The following is an 18,746-nucleotide window of genomic DNA, read 5'->3' as shown; positions in this document are numbered from 1 at the left end:
CAATAGATAGATATAAATACACATACACATATATACATGTGTATGAATATATATACACATATGTGTGTGTGTGTATATATATATATATAATTTGATCTTCACAACAGTCTTGTGAAGTGGATGCTATTATTATCCTAATTTTACAAATGAGGAAACTGAGGCAGACAGAAGTTCACACAACTAGTTAGTGTCTGAAGTAATATTCAAACACAGATCTAACTAACTGTAGGTTCAGAATCCATCCCATCTACCACCTAGCTATATCATAATAAGATACTCCCTAAGGGTCCCTTCAGCTTTTACATTCCATCTCCTATATCCTAACAATCTATGTCTAAGGTCCCTTCTGGCTCATACTTTATGATTGAAATTCCTATTCCCAATTAAACTAGATAAGCATGCATTGCTCCTCAGCTTGATTCAAAGCACACATACACATACACTCACACACACATGCACACAATACTCTTTAGGATCAGTTTGGATTATTTTTCCCATTTTGCAGGGTGGAAAATGAGGTGGAAGCGTAGGAAGGGGTCGTTTCCTAGCCCACAGCTGGGTCTACTTCATTGCCAAAATAGAGAAAAATAGAGTAGGATCGTGGAGTTAGCATTCCAGAGGCGCTACCTAGTGAGATGCCCGAGATGACTTTCCAAATTGAGAGGTTTGATCTGGAAACCATCCCCTGTCATCTTTCCCCAGTTCAAATGCTCATTTGGCCTGGGAGTAATTCCCTCTGATTATCAGGAGTAAGCCGTTCCCATGGAAAACCCCAGCTGCCTCTTCTCTCTAGACTGTTCTCTATTCTCAGGATATTGTGCCAGGGCTATCAGAGTTTGAGCAGGAGGCCAGGAAAGGCATAGCTGCTTCTAGGAGAAAGAATGTTTTGCCCCACTTTTCTTTATGTTATAATATGATTTCAGAACTCATCCAGAGGTGCTAGGGGACTTAGCCCATGGCAGAGTGACAGGTACTCTCTATGGATATCCTGACCCCATCCACGTAATCAGGGGATGGTCAGAGGGTTCTAGACATGGTGGGGTGGAGGGGTGGTGTTTAGATCCTTGGAAAAAACTCCCAAGACCAAGTATCTTGGGTGCTCATTAAAAAATGAAGAACTTAAGAATAGATAGTCATAGACACACAGAGATGTACAAAAGGAAGTCTTTAGAAAGATCACAAGTGTTCTCAGTACTGACAATGTCTGGTAGTTGCAGCACTTGTTGAGGGAAGCTTTTGAGTTGGGGGGACATGGGGAGAAAAGAGTCCTACAAAGCTGGGTCACAGAAGGATATGGTAGATTAATGAGAGATGATGAAGAAATGGATACACATGTGGAATGGGCTTACCAGGCAGTTGATTCCTTTTGCTTTGCACTTTTCCTCCAAAGGAGTGTGGGAATCTTTTTTTTTCTCTCTCTCTGGATAAAAGACTTTGCTCAGGAGCTTTGATGCTTATTCTGCCCTGCGGCTCTGCAACATGTCAGGGAGGAAGGCAGATCTTTTCCTACTTCCCCTTGAAGAATAACTCTGGGGTGGGTCACCACCTGGAAGAGAACCACAGAGTGCTTCTTTGTCCTGCTTAGAAATTTCCTTTCTCCCTCTAGCCACCCACAGGCGGGAGTGGGAGCTATGACGAGGCAGGGCCCAAGATGTTGAGAGGAGGGTTACATGAGATCAAGGGGTTATATGGTTACAGTGGGGGGTGGGGGGTGGGGGGTTGTCCCAGAGGGAGCTCCACAGAACTCTACAGTTTCCCTTTAGCCTCCAGACACCTCTCCACCTGCCTTCTCAGCCTGCCCTCTCAGCACCTGAAGCTAATCTTTAAGCAATAGCACCTGGTCCACCAGTGATACTCATTTCCTCAAGCCCATTCTGCTCACATTTATGTCGCAATTGTATGATTATAAAGCACTTTACATAATTATCTTATTTCATCCTTATTATTAGTAACAGGAATAGATCATGTTTAAATAGTGCTTGAAGGTATGCCAACCACTTTACATATATATTAATTAGGTAGAGCTCATCTTTTCCCTATTTTCCAGATGAGGAAACTGAGACTCTGTAAGACAGTAGACAGCTACTAAATGGCAGAGCTGGAATTTGAACTCAGATTCCCTGACTCTGGGTCCACTGATTTTCTACTACACCTCACTGAGAGAAGCTTCAGGGAATGGAGAGAACCCTTCTTCCTTTCTGGGAACATCTAATTCAACCAGTCATATCTTGTCATGAAATGGGAAACTCTCACTTAAATGAGCCTGTTCTCAGGATCATCACCAGGGAGCTGTACCATACCACTGAGTGACCACCCATTTGAAATATGCTTCTGGGACACCAAAGAAGTCAGTTTCCCTGAGGCAAAAAGCAAAGGGGAAAGGTCTCCTCAAATCTATGAGTGATTCAGATGAAGCCAGAGATGGTGTGTGGATGAAATTTGCAGATGACACAGACCTCTAAATTGCAATTGTACTTTGTCATATTACGGAGCACAACTACAAAGCGAGGAGAGATAATCTAATACCCTGGATGAAAGAATTATGGTGCTAAAAAAAACTCAACATGCTATCAGTGGACTGAAACTAACAAGATGAACCTAATAAGGATAAATGTAAAAGCCTATGCTTGGGTCAAAAGAATCAACTGTACAAATATAAGAGAAGGGAGACATGGCTAAAAGGTACATAATGTCAAAAAAAGACCAGATTAGAGTTTTAATTGGCTATAAGCTTAGTATGAATCACCAGGGTGATGAAGGCAAAAAAATTTAAAAAGCTAGTGGGATCTTAATGCCATAAAATAGAAGTTCAGTTGTCCCTTCCACATCACAACTTTCATATATCATGGGTTGGCATAAGAAATTAAATGGGAATTTTGGGGGAGCTTTGAAGAAGCCTCAGATGACACAAGAAGGCCAGTAGATGGCACAGAGCCTGTGGCCAAATACTTAAGCCAAATTTTACAATAAGGTACTGTAAACACCCCATAAAAGAAAAAGAAAAAAATTCAGACTTTTTCTCTGCTACGAAGGGAAGACCAAAAACATTTATGTGGATTTTCCAGATCCCAGGGGCATGGCACCCCCTAACCCAACTGCATAGTTTTCAGAGTAGAGGAAATAGTAGTACTTCTTTGCTGAATCATGGTCAGACCATACTTATAGTGTCAGTCCCAGGAACAGACATCACATTTTAGAATGGCCTGTGACAAGCTATGTAATGGCCAAAGGAGGGAGACAAGGACCTCAACAGGATTCAAAGCATGTGAGAACCAGTTAAAAGAACTGTAGAAGGGTAAGAAAGGGATGAGAGATAACAGCCATTCTTTAAATATTTGAAGAGGTGGTGAGAGAGAGAGAGAGAGAGAGAGAGAGAGAGAGAGAGAGAGAGAGGACACACACGCGCACACACACACACAGATTTAGCTAATCTTGCTTGGCCACAGAGGGTAGAATTTGAACCAATGGCTAGAAATTATGGCAAAGCACATTTCACATAAATAGAGGCACAGAATTTCCCAAGAGGGCTGTCTGGAAATGGAAAGGACAGGCTGCAGAAGTTGAGAGTTCTCCATTACTGGAAGTCTTTAAACAGAAGAATACCACTTATCTGCCATGTTATCAATGATATTCCCAAATACTTGGGGTTGGATTGGAATAAATACCTCTGAAGTTCCCTTCCACCATGTCCTTTATGACCACAGTGGTTTCTAAGTATAAAAGCCTTGTCAAGGAGCAGGTTCTCACTGCCTGTGGTACTGACTGGGGCAGAATTTTTCCTGGCGAAATGGACAGAATTTCAGCTTAACCCTGAAGTGTCCTACTGAAGAAAGTAGATAATAGCTTCATTGTATGCAAGTGCCAAATTAACAGCAGCCTAGGATATTGGGGGAAGCTAAGTTTTTAACTATTATTTTAATGTAAGGTGCAGGTAGTAACAAAATCAGTGAATTTAAAAATGATTTTTTCTTCATATTGGACAGTGCTGCTTGAAACATGAAATGTATATTTCACACACACAAAGCCACTAGGACTCTGTGGAAAAACACAGCTACCCCCAAGAAAGGCTTTAGTACCAATTCAATTTTACTTTGCAGAGAATTAGCTGCAGGGAGAAAGTTGGAAGGACCAGGTTTTTTTTGTGTGTTTTTTTTTTAAAGTCCATTTCAGCACCTCCTGCCTCCAATATCAGCCTGAGCACACATTGTCTCTCCCATTTTCTGACACATTCTATCCAAATAATATTGGCAGATCAAAAGAAAGATGACCATCGGCTTCAATCTGTTTGAACTGATAGAAATTCAAGTGCACAGACACCAATTCTCTGTGGAATTCATGACATTTCTCAAACAAGAGGCATGGGTTTTGCTGCAATTCTCCTTTGCTTTTGTCAGGAGAATTCACCCCTTGATGCAGAAGACCAGTCACTGGCAGTTTCTGTTGGTAGAGCCATCTGCATTTCAAAATCCTGACATTCGTGCCCAGGAACAGTGCATGTCTCTGATGTGTGCAGATAGGATGGAAGCCACTTACCCCCGACAGGCTTTTTTTTAAATCTCCAAATGGTGGAAGGAGAGGATGCTTCCAATAACCAGGAAAAGTGACTATCTGAAGTATTCTTTCAGAAACTGCTAAACTGTCCCCATTTAGAAATATGTCTGATATTTCTTCCATCTTTAGGGTAATGGCTCAATTCTAGCTTCTTATGTCCCTTATTTCTCCAATCCAACAGAGCTTTTCCATTATGTCTTACTAGGCTCTCCTGGTGGTCAGTAAAAGTAGGTATTATATGACTTTGAGGTCCTCATTCCTATGGGCACAAGTTCCTCAGCAAACATTCAAGTTAGTTAATAATGATGGGAGAGGTGTATGTTTTGTATGTGTCTGTGTAGGGGGTGGTGAAGTGTACAGGGGTCTCTGATTGAGTGGCAGTTATTGCACGTTGCCCCAGGGTCTGTATGCTAATTGCTGTTGGCATTTGCTGGGGCAGGGCTCCTGTTGTCATATTAAGCAGCCCACATTAAGTTTCAGATATCAGTCCAAGGACCTGTGGAGTGAACACACTCTGACGTGAGGAGATTTCCACAGGGATAGTAAAAGGCTCCCTCTTAAGAGTCCAAATGAGGATCTGCCATAGGGTACTTTGGCTCTGTGCTCCAAACCAGCTGCAACTCCAAATTCCCCTAAACTTCTAAATCTTTGTGGTGAATTGAATCTAAACCAAAATGTATATGTATTTTCCTTCCTTGAAGAATTTTCCTATATTTTCTGTTTAATCTGTGACCTGAGAGGTTCTACCCTCAGGTTCTAAATTGTGAAACTGCCAACATAATTGTCTATGGGACTGGGCTGGGTTTTACCCTGCCTGATATCCTTCCTTCAGCAAGGTAGAGGCTGGAAAGAAATTCAACTAAACCATCTGTGGATGAATGTGACTGGGGTGTAGTGAGGCCCTGCTGGGGGATCAGGGATGAGAAGAGCAGGTTTAGGTCTGGTTTGCTTTGGAGGCCATAAATTTCCCAATTCACAGGCAGTTTATTACTGGGAAACTGACTACATTTTAAAGATTTTTAGCTCACATTAAAAAAATGAGTAAGAGAACAAAGACTATGTCTTGAAAACTCCTGAAAAAATCTTCTTGGACGAGGATTTGATGGTAGAAATGGAAAGAGAGATTAAAATTTTTATCTGCTCTATGAATGTTGAGTTTCTTCAGGGGTTTCCAATGTTTCCCAGATCTGGCTTTCTAAAAAAGCTTTTTGTGGCTTTTATCACTTGGCTTTGGTTCTAACTTGACATCCACTAAAACATACAAAGCAGAGGGACAGGGAAGACTCCAGTGTCTAGGGTTATAATATTCAATGTGGTTTTTTTGTTATTCTTGCCACTGTTTTCTCTATCCCTTGGAATGAAGGGATACCTGAATCCTAAGAAATTCCAAAATGCCTTTCATGTCACTGAGGGTAGCTCTATTGACAGTTGAGTCAGAAAGGCTCCAGGTAGAAAAGGCATTAATGTTTCATTTATTCAGTTCATTCTTAAGAAAGAACAACAAAATATGTTCAGGGCTGAGAACCCTGATAAATAATAAGAATAAATAAATAGGAAATAAATAAGAAATCAGACGCAGTCCCTACCCTCAAGAATCCTGCAGTCTGACAGGGGAAAGACAGCACAATTGACAAATACAATGTAAAATTAGATTTTGATAAATGTGCAAGAGGAGAAGCAATTAAGTGAGGGAGAAATTACTTCCAATCAAGGATCCAAGGGAGGCTTTGTGGAGGAGGTATCATTTAAACTGATTCTTAAAGGATGAGTAGTAGATAGAGCATCAGATCTGAAGTCAGGAAGACCTGAACTCAAATCCAGCCACAGACATTTACTCATTGTGTGACCCTTGGCAAGACAGCTAACCCTATTTGTCTTAGTTTCCTCTTCTGTAAAATGAGCTGGAAGAGGCAATGGCAAACCACTAAAGTATCTTTGCCAAGAAAACCCAAGAAAATAGGATCACGAAGAGTCAGATACAAATGAAACAACTGACCAACAAAACAAATTATGTCAGTAAATTTGGGATCGGAGAGGAAAGGCATTTCAGAGTTAAAGAGCAGTATGTGTAAAGGAGTAGCAGTGAGAAAGTGTGTACAACTTTCAGGAGATGATGAGTAGTCCAGTTTGATTTCGGCTGTGACTAAAGCACATCAAGGCAAAACTGTGGAAAATAATGCTTATTTTCTTCCTACCTCCTACTAGAATTTAGGTTGTCGATTCTAGGATTTCCTGCCATTAAAAGTTGCCTAAGTACTTTCCTGTTTACAATCTAACCTTGAGATTCACTTAAACTTCACTTGTTTCTCCATCTAACACCAGCTATCCAAATGAAAATTGGAAAACCCAGCCCATCATCCAAATATTTCTAATTATACAGAGGTTTGGCTTCGTAAAAACTAACTGATTAAGATATTTTGAGTTCTTCACTGGTCCTCCAGATGTTTGGCAGTCTATAAACACTGTCTCATTATGTCGGCTTTAGATTCTACTGTCAACTTTTTATTCTAGTTTAACCCCAAGGCCCCCTTTTCCTCTGAAACAGAAGGATAATGGGGTAACAAAGCAGAAGGAACGCTATGGAAAGGGGCTCGGGTCAGGGCCAAACTCTAGAATGTCTCCCACTTGCTGAATATAGAGTCTGTGGCAGCTGTGACTCTGTAGGTTCTCTGAAGCGGAAAATTGGCAACAATTATCCAGATAATTCACTGCCCAGTTCTTCTTTGGGGCTTAAGTGATCCATGCCACCTTGAGGGGAAGCTTGGGATGAGGACCAGAAGACCCAGATTCTTGTTGATTCAATTTTCCTTCTTTGGTCCCACAGGCCCCCATTCAGAGCCTCCATCCTGCAGCGTCAATTCAATATCCTGCCCATCCGCATGTACCTGTAGCAACAATATTGTGGATTGTCGAGGAAAAGGCTTGACAGAAATCCCTGCCAACTTGCCAGAGGGCATCGTGGAAATGTAAGTCCCTGTGTTCATGGTCGCTCAGGTCCTGATCGTCTCTTCCTCAAGCATATCTCCAAGGGGCATCAGGAGATTGGGGCTGTTAACAGTTGATAGATTGGGACAATGGGAATGTGTTTTTGCTGTCATCTCTATTATTTTTCACTAATGGGTCTTACGGCTTATTCTCTGCCACCACCTCTCTGATAGAGGGGAAGATTGAACTCCTGCTGATTTCATTTGAAGTAAGACTTTCATTGCTGTACTAGAGGCAAAGAAATTTTTAAAAGTTCATGTACCTATGTGTGTGTGTGTGAGAACTTATGTATACATAGACACAAGTGTATGTATATGTGTATATACCTGTTTTCTAGTTTCCTGTGAAAAATATGTATGTAAGTGTAACTTACTTTGGTGCATTCTCCCCATATCATAAAAACTGCTCACTGTGAAACTCTGGACTGAGTGCATTGTATCAATTGCAAAATCTGTTAGATTTTTTTCACCTTTTTAACAATGATTTCCTTGTTTCCTAACTTTGCTCTCAGATGAGTGTCCAAAGCCAGGTTTGACAATTCCTTTAGAGACTTTGGGTGGGCACCCTTCAAACTGCAGCTCCTGGACTCTACCCATGCCCCTTTCCATCTTTCATTAGAGGGGCTGGTAATCTTTGGTTCCTTCTGTAGTTATTCATCTTTTCCTCAGCTTCCTCAGTTCTATAAGATCATCCATTATGCCTCAGCCTTAGTCTAATCGACCACAGTTCGATACACTATAACTTGACTCTAACATAGTGATATGATTTTGGTGTCTTCAAGAACTAAGGACAGCAACCAATCAAGTATTTCTCAGGGATTTCCTTTGGTGAACTCTCCGTAAATAGTATTTAACCTCCCTCTAATCCTAGTCCTCTCTCTCTCTCTCTCTCTCTCTCTCTCTCTCTCTATCTCTATCTCTCTATCTATCTCTCTTTCTCTTTATCTCTCTCTCTCTTCCCCATCTCCATCTCTTTATCTTTCTCGTTCTTTCCCTTTTCCTTCCTCCTCTTATTCTGCCCTTTGTCAGTCCCCATTCCTTTTTTCCTCATTCTCCCCATTTCTCTCCCTTTCTCCCACCGCTGCCTTCTTCTTTCTAGTTATTTAATCTTCTTTTCTATGCCCTCTTTCTGTCCTTTGTAGCATTGACCCTCCCAGGGCTAACAATTTTTTTTCTGGGCACTAATTAGTTCAGGATAGAATTCTTATTACAGTACTGTCGCCTTTTAGAAGCCCCAGATCATCCCTCTTCTCTCTATCCCACTTCATTCAGCTCTCCCTAGGCTATTTGTTTATTATTTCACTTTGGCAACCATGTTACTTCCCTTGGCCTGATTCCACAACCACGGAGTCTGTTTTAAGAAGCCAGTCTGAGGAAAGTCGTGCTGTAGCCATCGGCCCCCAACCCAGGAATCATTTTTCTGAAAATTTCTGCCATGACTTTTTCTGATTGACCTGCCCACCCACCTTGCTTGATATGGATCCCTGTTGTTACTGGCTTAGGGCTTTATTGAGGGTTAGGCTTATGTGTATAGCTATGACCTGTGGGAGATAAAATTGAAAATATATCTAGTTGATTTGGGTTGTTATATTGCCTAGAAAGTGGGAAGTAAGAGTCCCACAATGCTCTGTACTAGTCAGACCCCTCTAGAATAGTTGGACATTGGATTTTTCAGAGTCAACAATTGAATGGATTGCCTTAGGAGATAATGAGCTGTTAGGCACTGGAAGAATTTAAGTAGAGGATGGATGGCCATCTGCCAGGGATATTTTGAAAAGATGAATTCTTTAAACAGGGGAGAACAATGTGGCCTCTTAAGTTATTGTCTAATTCTAAGATTATATGAATTAGTCCAAGAGACACAATATAACTTAATGGAAAATAGTCATTCTCTTGGAGTAAAGACCTGGGTCCAAGTCCTGACTCTTACACGTTGTAGCTTTGTGGCCCTGAGCAATACACTTAACCTCTCAGTGTCCCCAGTTGACTCCCTGAATCTATAAGCTGCAGCTGAGTTGCCTTTCTGTGGCAATGGAGGGAGTTTTCACACCAGGAGTTCCCTACATTGATGAAGTCATTCTTAGTACCTCTAACAACAATGCCTGAACTTCACTCTCTTTCCAGTTCAAAAGCAGATAAGAATGACATTGTTTCTCTCCAAGCCTTTGATCTTTTTCTAGCAGGGCTAATGCAACTAATTGTTGGTATGGAGGAACATCCAACAAAAGGCCAATCCAAAAATGGCAGGCTGAGTTTAAGTCACACACCTGTGGGACTCAGGTGTTCTTGGACCTCTGTTGCCATCAGCTCCAACCTCTCAGATGAGCGATCCTTTGGAAAACTTTGCCTTCCTCGTTAATTGCCCGCTACCTGAAGATTCATCAACTCCCATGGGTGGGGGAGAACAATTCTTTAGCCTTTCATTCAGTCAGTCAGAGCATAGGTGTGTGATTAAATCATTTTCTACATGCCGCTGCTTTGGCAGTCGATAGTTCTTGGCTCTTCTCTCTTTGTCTCATTTTAGATGAGGCACAGCTTCCAGCAAGCATAATGGAGTGGGAGTCTCATTTTTTTCTAGCTGATCAGCATTATAACATAAGCTGAAATGGAACCAAGTTAATTCTTGATCATTTAGGGACCAGTCATCAAATGAGTTAATTACCTAGGGCTTCACATCTCTTGTTTCAATTTACTTATTTTATTAGTTGTATGTGGAGGTAGTAAATTGAGGCATATAGAGAAGGAAGAAATGTTTTCTACGATTGGAGAGTGGTAGGATAAAGGAAGATGGCACAGGAGAAAAAAGGGGGGCGAGGAGAGAGAGAGAATGAAAGAAAGAAAGAAGGAGGAAGGAAGAAAGAAAGAAAGAAAGGAAGAAAGAAAGAAAGAAAGAAAAAGAAAGAAAGGAAGAAAGAAAGAAAGAGGAAGGAAGGAAGAAAGAGAGAAAGAAAGTTTGTTTTTCAGGGTAACATTGTCACTAAAGATTTATTCATTGTTATCAAAACATGCAAAGTATGTATAGGCCCAGTATCTGAGATAAGATGATTTGAGTTCTCTAAAAGTGAAAAGAAAAGGGGTACCCTAAATTAGTAAGTAAAAAGCAGATGGAAAGGAAGAAGATGGGAAGAGGGTGAGTTAACAGAGATGACAAAGGAAAAGAAATAGCACAGTCCCTAGAATAGAATCAGGGAAGTTTTCTTCATCTAAACAAGACAGAGGAGAAAAATTTGAAAACCTGCCCCATATCTTACCACTTGTCCACAGCCTCTGGTATATTCCTTAATGACTTCATAGAAACCTCCCTGATTTTTCCCCTGAGAATGTTTGCTATCATACTGTGGGTTCCTTCCCCCTTCCTTTTCACTTTTATAGAACTCTCATATCATCCTCATTCAGCACAGGTACTGGACCTGTACGTCTTAGCATTTCAAGTGAAATGAAATTGATTCAAAGACTAATTGAAATTGAAGCATTTTCAGTTCTCTCTGGAGCCAGTTCCTTTAACTATCCTTCTTTTCGTGGAACACACAGTGAGTCTCACTGCAGATTTTCTTTGGAAATGAGCTGCCATCAATGTCCCTCACTGTCACTTCTCTGAACTAGATCCCAGTCCAGAAGAGATGATTCTGGGAACTACCACAGACTCAAATGCTTCTGTGATCTCCCATGTGAAGGTCCAGTTTGCAGTGTTTGCAGGATTCTAGGCAAAGAGGGAGTTAGGTGGTAATCAGACTCCTTTACCATGGGGAAAAGGGTAATACTCTCAAATCAGATGGGAAGACTATAGAGAAAAAGTGGCTAAAGTACGTATTGATTCAAGTGATGGCAGTGTTCTCATGATACTTTATCCCCTCCTATCAAGAGGAAAGAGCTGAAAACTAAATCATGTGAAGGTCTTAAGGACTTAATCTTTGCTTAACCTTTCCTTTTTAAAAGAATGAGAACAATATTTGATGCAAAGAAATGAATCTTTTATGATAGCTATCAAATACTCTAGCATAGGGATTCTTAACCTGAGGTCTGTGAAATTCTTTTTAAAAAATATTTTGTTAATTGTATTTCATGTAATTGGTTCCTTTGTAAGTCCATATATATTATATTTAAAATCATTATTCTGAGAAAGAGTACATAGGTTTTATCAGACTGCCAAAGAGATCCAGGACATAAAAAAGGTTAATGATCCCTATTCAAGCTCTTGAATATGGGACAGATTTTTTTTTGTACAGGTGGGCTTTTCTTTCACTCTTCAAATCACACCATTTTATCTATAGGCGCATCTAGGAAAAACCAGATTCAACTTCAACTTTATTGTAGAGAATGGCCTTGAATGGACTTCCCTCACAGAAGGTGTTCCCAGAGGCAGAAAAACCCATCCACCTTGAATTTTGAAAGACCTTGAATCTTTCCCCCCATACATTATATGTGGAAAAAGAGGAAGATCAATATCTTCTTCCATAGTAAAGGACACCCTGGAAGCATTTGGGCTACCACTGTAACACACACACACACACACACACACACACACACATTGATATTAATGTTGTTTTGAGCCAACTCTGGGAGATATAGGTTGAAGGGGAGGAGATGCATGAACTCTCAAGAGGGAAGAACTTTTGGAGTTGAACCCAAGATAGCCCTATCTTGAGCCCAGATGAGCCAAAGTATAGATTTTCCCTACCCAGGCTCAATAAGCTGATAATTGTATGAGTGACTGTAGCTTTCTGAGCTAAGACTCCTGGCTTGGGGAGTTTACATACAGATTTCATAGAACATTCTTCTTGCTCATCCTCCCCACCCCCATAAGCCAACACACACTTTGCCCAACAGTGAGTGAGCATGTAGGCCTGGGGGAAAGAGGACTTAGTGTAGGATTTTATATAAAAATATTTCACTAAGGTGATCTACCTCACACTCCTACCCTAACATATATGCATCTATAGAACATACCCATTTTCTAAAATTAGAATGATTTAGTCTAAGTTTCCATCCCAGACTCTGTGTGTTTTTTTAGGATATGAAAACATACCCTGTGTTTTAGCCCCTAAGCTCATATATATATATATATGAAGAACAAATTTGGTTTGGTTCCTGGGCCTCTGTTCTCTGTAGACATTGCCATGTACACTACAGACAGCTGTTAAAGAGCCTGGTTTATGTTAGAAATACATACATTCCACATTTTTGATGTTGAATAAACATAGAACCTTGGGTGACTAATGCAACTGAGATTCATTGCAGAACCAGGAGCTCATAAGCTGAAGAGAAGAAAAAAATGAGACTAGGACTAGATTGTACCCAAAATGGAATGGGGCATGTGTCTGGGGAGTAACCTTGGAAGCAGCCTTTATCAGAGACATAGGACAGACATCACGGTACTAACCAGAGACCCTGGATAGCATAACCTGCATTCATAAGATCATAAATTTAGAGCCAAAAGGGATGTTAGAGGGTATCAACTTCAGTCCTTTCATTTTATAGATTAGGAAACTGAGGCCCAGAAATTAAGTGACTTGCCCAGGGTCACATAGCTAGTAAGTGTCTGAGGGTGAGATCTGAACCCATGTCTTCCTTACCCAAAGTGCTATATCCGTCACGCCATGCTACCTTTCAAATTTCTAGAGCTGATGTCCAGCCAACTTTGGGAAGGTATTTGACTGCTCATCCTCCAGATTGGGTTGCATTTCGCTTCCCTAAGAAGGCCTTGGCTTAGGTTAGGAGCATGAGGCCTGGCACATAGTAAGCACTTAATAAAAGCTTGCTAAATTGCATTGCATTGCATTATGTTGAATTAAATTAGAAACAGCAAGAGAGTTGCAGGTGGAGAAAGGCTTATAGAGGAGTGTCTCAAATGCTCATTATGGCTAACATCCTAGCAGCTCAGCCAGAAAAAAGATGAGCTTCCAAACCTTGTTTGAATGGCCAACAAGGGAAGCAAACTTACAAGCAATTTTTGAAAAACATCAGACATGTCTTTGCTGGAGCCTACAGAATGATGTTGACTTAACTATTGCAAGAAATGCTTTGTACTCTGTCATGTGTTTGCATCTTAAAAGTTCATTAAGGGAGTGCAAGAGGAGCTAGGGTAGATCAATACAGAGGACAAATGCCTAAAAATCTCTTCAAAAGCTCTCATCTTCGATGGGGCGGGGAGATGCTCACCTGTTTGATTTGTATGTTTGTTTTCTCACTATTTTTATTAAATCAACTCACAGCCTGATGAATGTTTGCCAACAGACAAAGTCATGAACACCAGTTAACAGAAGACCTAAAACAGCTGTTTGCTTCAGACATAGCCCTAAATATGACAGCTCGCATGAAATCTACCTTCCAGAAAGAGCCTCATACCTCTATCTTCCTCCACCTGTTTTTACTTCAATGAATGTTTCTTTTGGTTCATTTCCTAGCCTGTGGTGGCTGATCCCTTTGAAGTAGGGTGGTATGTGTAGGTTAGAACCTCACGGGAAAAGCCACCTCTTACACAAAAGTGTTTAACACAGTGCCTAATACACAGTAAGTGTTTAATAAATGTGTACTGACTGACTAAAAACCTTAATCAAACGACCCTCCATTGACAGGGGTGTCATTTTTCCTGAGGAAAAGATGCAGGGTGAGTCACTAGTATGGGGAGAACCTGTGAGCAAATATCAAACCATTTCCAATTCTACCCCACATCTACCATAGTTCCTAGGGTCAGCAGTGAAAGCAGGCCTGCTGTTTGTGATTCCTACCTAGATAGATCAGGAAAGAGGTCCCAACCATAGAGGAGGTAACATCAGTCAGCATGGGATTAATAGGCATAATGACACAACCATGCCTTGAAACTAAAGCACAATTAAGAGACTAAGCATTTGCGGTCTCCTTTCTGTGGGTCTGCATATGACAAGCAAAAACAAATCCTTAATGTTTGATTGTGTGAATGGTACTGGCTGCAGATACCTTTCTCAGGCTTAGCAGGTTCTGGTCTGGGGACTTGGTTTGGAAATCAAGCTTGAAATCCTTATTCCTTCTCCACTGAATGAATAGTCTGTTTCCACACAATTTGGTACTTAAGTATTAAGGGATGGAAGAGTGAGAGTGGAAGGAATACAGGGCCAGGATCAGGAGACTTGGGTGATAGTTTCAGGTCTACCAATAGCCATGTGACCTCAAGTTAGTGGAAGGCTTCATGGAGGAGGTAGTATTTGAATCAAGTCTCAAAGAAAGAAAAGGACTTTGACAGACTTGAATTGTTTACTGCTGTGGGGCTGGACAGATGGAGTCATGCACTATGGCTGAGAGAGTCATCCTTAGTACCTCTTATCAACAGTCACTCCAGCACAGAAAGGAATCATAAAATCATACAGTAGATTATCTAATCTAGCCCTAGAAAGAAGTGACTGTCCAAGGTCACACAGCTAGTCAGAGCAGAGACAGGACTGGTACGCAGGCTCCTAGACCAGTGCCTTTTCTCCTTCATCATACTGCTTACAAGTTGTAGCTCCTGTGCCTGCGTCTCTTTGCAGATGGCTCAGAGACAAGAAAACTTGTCTTTTCAGTACCCTCCCAGCTGAGAGCTCCTAGGGGAGTTAAGGACAGGAGGCACTGGCTGGAGTAGGAAGTAGCTAGGTGACTCAGTGGATAGAGTGCTGGAGTCAGGAAGACCTCAGTTCACATCTGGCCTCAGCTACCAGCTGTGTGACCCTAGGCAAGTCCCTTAACCCTGTTTGCCTTAATTCCCTGGAAAAGGAAATGACAAACCACTCTAGTATCTTTGCCAATAAAACCCCATGAGTAGTAGTATGGTCATGAAGAATTGGACACCACTGAATACCCGAACAACAACAACATTAGCTGGGCAAGTCCTACCAAATCCCCTCTGCAAAGGAACAACACAGTCCTTAGAGGACTACGTCTGCAAAGTAATCTCACTCTTTTTCACACCTTCTGTAGGTGTTGTCTGTTTACTGCCCTTGCTGTGTACCTCCGTCCGACCCTGTTACCCCCAAGGCGAGCTCCCTCTGCCCACTCTGGGTAGACCTGGCTTCCATCTTTACCTCATCCATCCAGTCGATCTGAAGCCACAGATACAACAAAGGACACTTTCTGACGCCTCTCAGTAAGGCACAAAGGCACTGTTAATAGACCGTGGCATTCTCATTTGTAGACTCTATTCATCCGACAGCCAAGAATTATCAGTACTAATGTTCCTCCGCCTTGCCCTCCCTTTTTTCCCTTTTTTCTCCCCCTTTCTTTTGCCTTGAAAGTGATTTGTCTGTGTTATGGGTAGGCCTGACAAACCATTACGCATTAGCGACTGAGATGTTGTTTGAAATGGGAAAATTGCTGGCAAACTGCTCCATTAGCAGTCCGAGTAACAAATACTTTCTTCCCCCAATGAAGACGAGATAGCAGAGGCACAAATTAATACAACTGTCTCCCCCACTCTGCCATGGGGATTACTCTTTGAGACAAATGGTCTCATCACTGCCAGGAATGGGAGATGGTTATATGCAGACGGGGAAGTGTGATCCTCCTCTACTCCCCGCCTCAGTAGTTTGTGTTTCCTCCCTCCTCCACCCCCATGCTGAGAGTTTAGGGAACACAAGATCCAAATAAAGAGGTGATGAAAAGATTTGCACCATCATGAGACGTGAGATTGATTAGGATGGGATCCTCAGTGCTTAGTCTGGGCCAGAGCATCATCCATCAACCCTAATGGAAGCAGGCTCCCTCCCTAGATCTCCTAGCTGCCTTCCCACTGAGCCTGCTTTTGGTAAAGCAAAGGCCTTTAAGAGATGGTAGGATGGAGAAAATGAGAAATCTTGAATTTTTTTTCACAGCTTCTTCCCATCTGAGAAAGCTACAGCTCTTGGATCTCCAGGGTTTCTGCCACTTCCTAGACTGAGTTGGTTCAGGGATGGTAAAGAAAGTATGACTTTAACCTCCACCTTCGATGGTTGTTCTAATGATAAGCTGTACATCACTCCCAAAGCTACCAGAGACCAAGGCAGCAAGCTCTAGGAGCCCTGGGTATAAAGTGATCTAATCTTAAAAATCAGCTCAGGAGATGGGAAAACGAATCAGGAAATCAGGCGGAAAGCTTAGGAGGCATTTAGGTTGTATCTTGACAAATGCCAAGACAAAGGAGTGAACAAAATTAGTCAACCAATCAGTGGCTTTACCTACATCCTAGTCATCAGTTTGGCTGGTGTATTCTTGGCAAGGTGGTTTATGGGTGAGGAATCATGTCCCGAATCTCTCCTTTTTATTCCTTTTCTTGGTGTCTTGGGCTTTTCTGGAAATCTGTATTGGTACAAGATAGGTAATATAGCTATTTGCTGGAATTAAAATCCAGTGCCTCCTGGGGGAGAGATAGGCTGGTCCCAAAGGCAGCCTTCCTTGGGCCCAAAATGCTGAGGGTCATGGAAGAGCCAGAGCTCCTAGACCATTCCTCTGCAAATGAGGCCATAGATTCTCCTGACAATGCACAACCCCTTAGAGAGTCAGTTGAATCAACAAGGTGGACCTGGGCAATTCAGCTCATTCATTCAGCAACATCAATTCATTCAGTCAATGTCAATAACAACAAGTCAATTAATTGTTGGGATTTTCAAGGAGGTTATTGATGGAAACTTCTTTACTGTGAGGTGGTGTCATTGCTGAATAAGAAACAAAGTCAGCTTCCTAAAGAAAGATATTTCCCCCTTTCAGTTTGTTTTGCAAACAAAAACTCACTTCAGATAGCTTCTTTTATTTAAATGGCAATTCAGCATATTGACTAGAGACGGGGCAATTGAGACAGGAAGAACTAACATATATACCTGCCTGTGTGACCCTGGGCAAGTTGTTTAAATTGTCAGTGCCCTGGGCAATTCTCTAAGACTATAAATTGATGAAAGATGGCAGAGTGGTATAGAGCTGTATTAGTGTAAGGAGTTTCTTACGACAATGAAATCCCTGGTCCATATGAAAAAAATATGATTCTTATCATGTGTATAGTATATGTTTGTGTGTGTGTGTGAGAGGGAGAGGGAGAGACTTCCTACCTAGAGGACTCTCTCTTTTCCTGCCAACTCTTCTTATGTTCCCCATCCTTCAAGGCCCACCTGTTATCATACCTCTTCCCTCATCTCATCACTCTAGTCCTTGCCACCCTGCCCCTTCCCAGAATCATGACTATAACGTGTGCCACACAACGTAGCACTAAGTTCTGTACTCTTATTCTGTTCCATAACTGTCTTACATGTATAAATTTCATCTGCTTAACTAGATTATAAACTTCTTGAGATCAAGGATTTCATCTGCATCCCCTAAGTCATGTGCTTGTAGTAGATGTCCGATACACTCAATACACTTCTTTGTTGATTAATTGATTGATTGACTGACTGGCTTTGGTCTCTTTTTTCAGACGCCTGGAACAGAACTCTATCAAAGCCATCCCTGCAGGTGCCTTCACTCAGTACAAGAAGCTAAAAAGAATGTAAGTTTCTGTACCTGAACTTCCAGGGAGGAATGAAATGAGTACTGATTCATTGTCTACTCCCATCTTCTGCCTTTAGAGATAGCATGTTTAGGGATGATGTGTCGTGTTGTTGGGACTGGGATCTGCCTGGGTGGGAGGACTAAGCATAGCCCTGTTAGCTCAGATTCAGGCCTAGTTATCCTGGTGCTTAAAGGGGATGTCTTGTGCTGGAGGGAGGGGTGCTGATTGTGAAAGACTTTGGGTGGGACTTATTGAATATGGAACCTGAAAATTTGTCTGATTAGACTTAGATTATTTGGAAAACAAAAGGTGTGTTCAGGCAAAAGGGAAAGGGGCATTGTGGCCTGAATTATCCAGATGTTTACATATCCTAGTCACTTGGATTTGACTATACAGACCCAGAGCAAGAACTTTAGAGAAACCTATGCTCTTGTCACAGACCACTACAAAACTACCATCATGATTTTTCCTTAGAGAGATAGTAAGGCATGGTGGACCATACCATGAGCCTAGGTTTGAATTCCTACCTTGGACACTTATTTAGCTGTGTTACCAGAGGCAAGCCTCAACTATGCTAAGTCTCAATTTCTTTATCTGTAAAAGAAGGAATAATAATGTCTAAAAGTAGCATTCTCATATGATTATTACAAGTATCACACATAGTGAGATGATGTAATGTATATACAAAGTGCCTTGCACAGGATGAGGTAATACATACACATACACATACACATTTCTGTGTATGTGTG

The 18,746-nt window shown here is 41.5% G+C and overlaps 1 protein-coding gene across 2 annotated transcripts in view; it reads left to right on the top strand.

Annotated features, from left to right (window-relative positions):
* SLIT3 (slit guidance ligand 3) overlaps positions 1-18,746 on the top strand; it is a 796,526-nt gene that overhangs the window by 622,828 nt on the left and 154,952 nt on the right. For both annotated transcript variants that reach the window (XM_072630930.1, XM_072630932.1), the window contains 2 exons: positions 7,376-7,517; positions 17,923-17,994. In XM_072630930.1, the coding sequence (XP_072487031.1) occupies positions 7,376-7,517; positions 17,923-17,994 (214 nt within the window). The remainder of the gene's footprint in view (positions 1-7,375; positions 7,518-17,922; positions 17,995-18,746) is intronic.

This window comes from Notamacropus eugenii, chromosome 1, assembly GCF_028372415.1.
Source record: "Notamacropus eugenii isolate mMacEug1 chromosome 1, mMacEug1.pri_v2, whole genome shotgun sequence".
Taxonomy (NCBI): domain Eukaryota; kingdom Metazoa; phylum Chordata; class Mammalia; order Diprotodontia; family Macropodidae; genus Notamacropus; species Notamacropus eugenii.
Note: the sequence above shows the minus strand (reverse complement) of the source record. Positions and strands in the feature narration are given on the sequence as shown.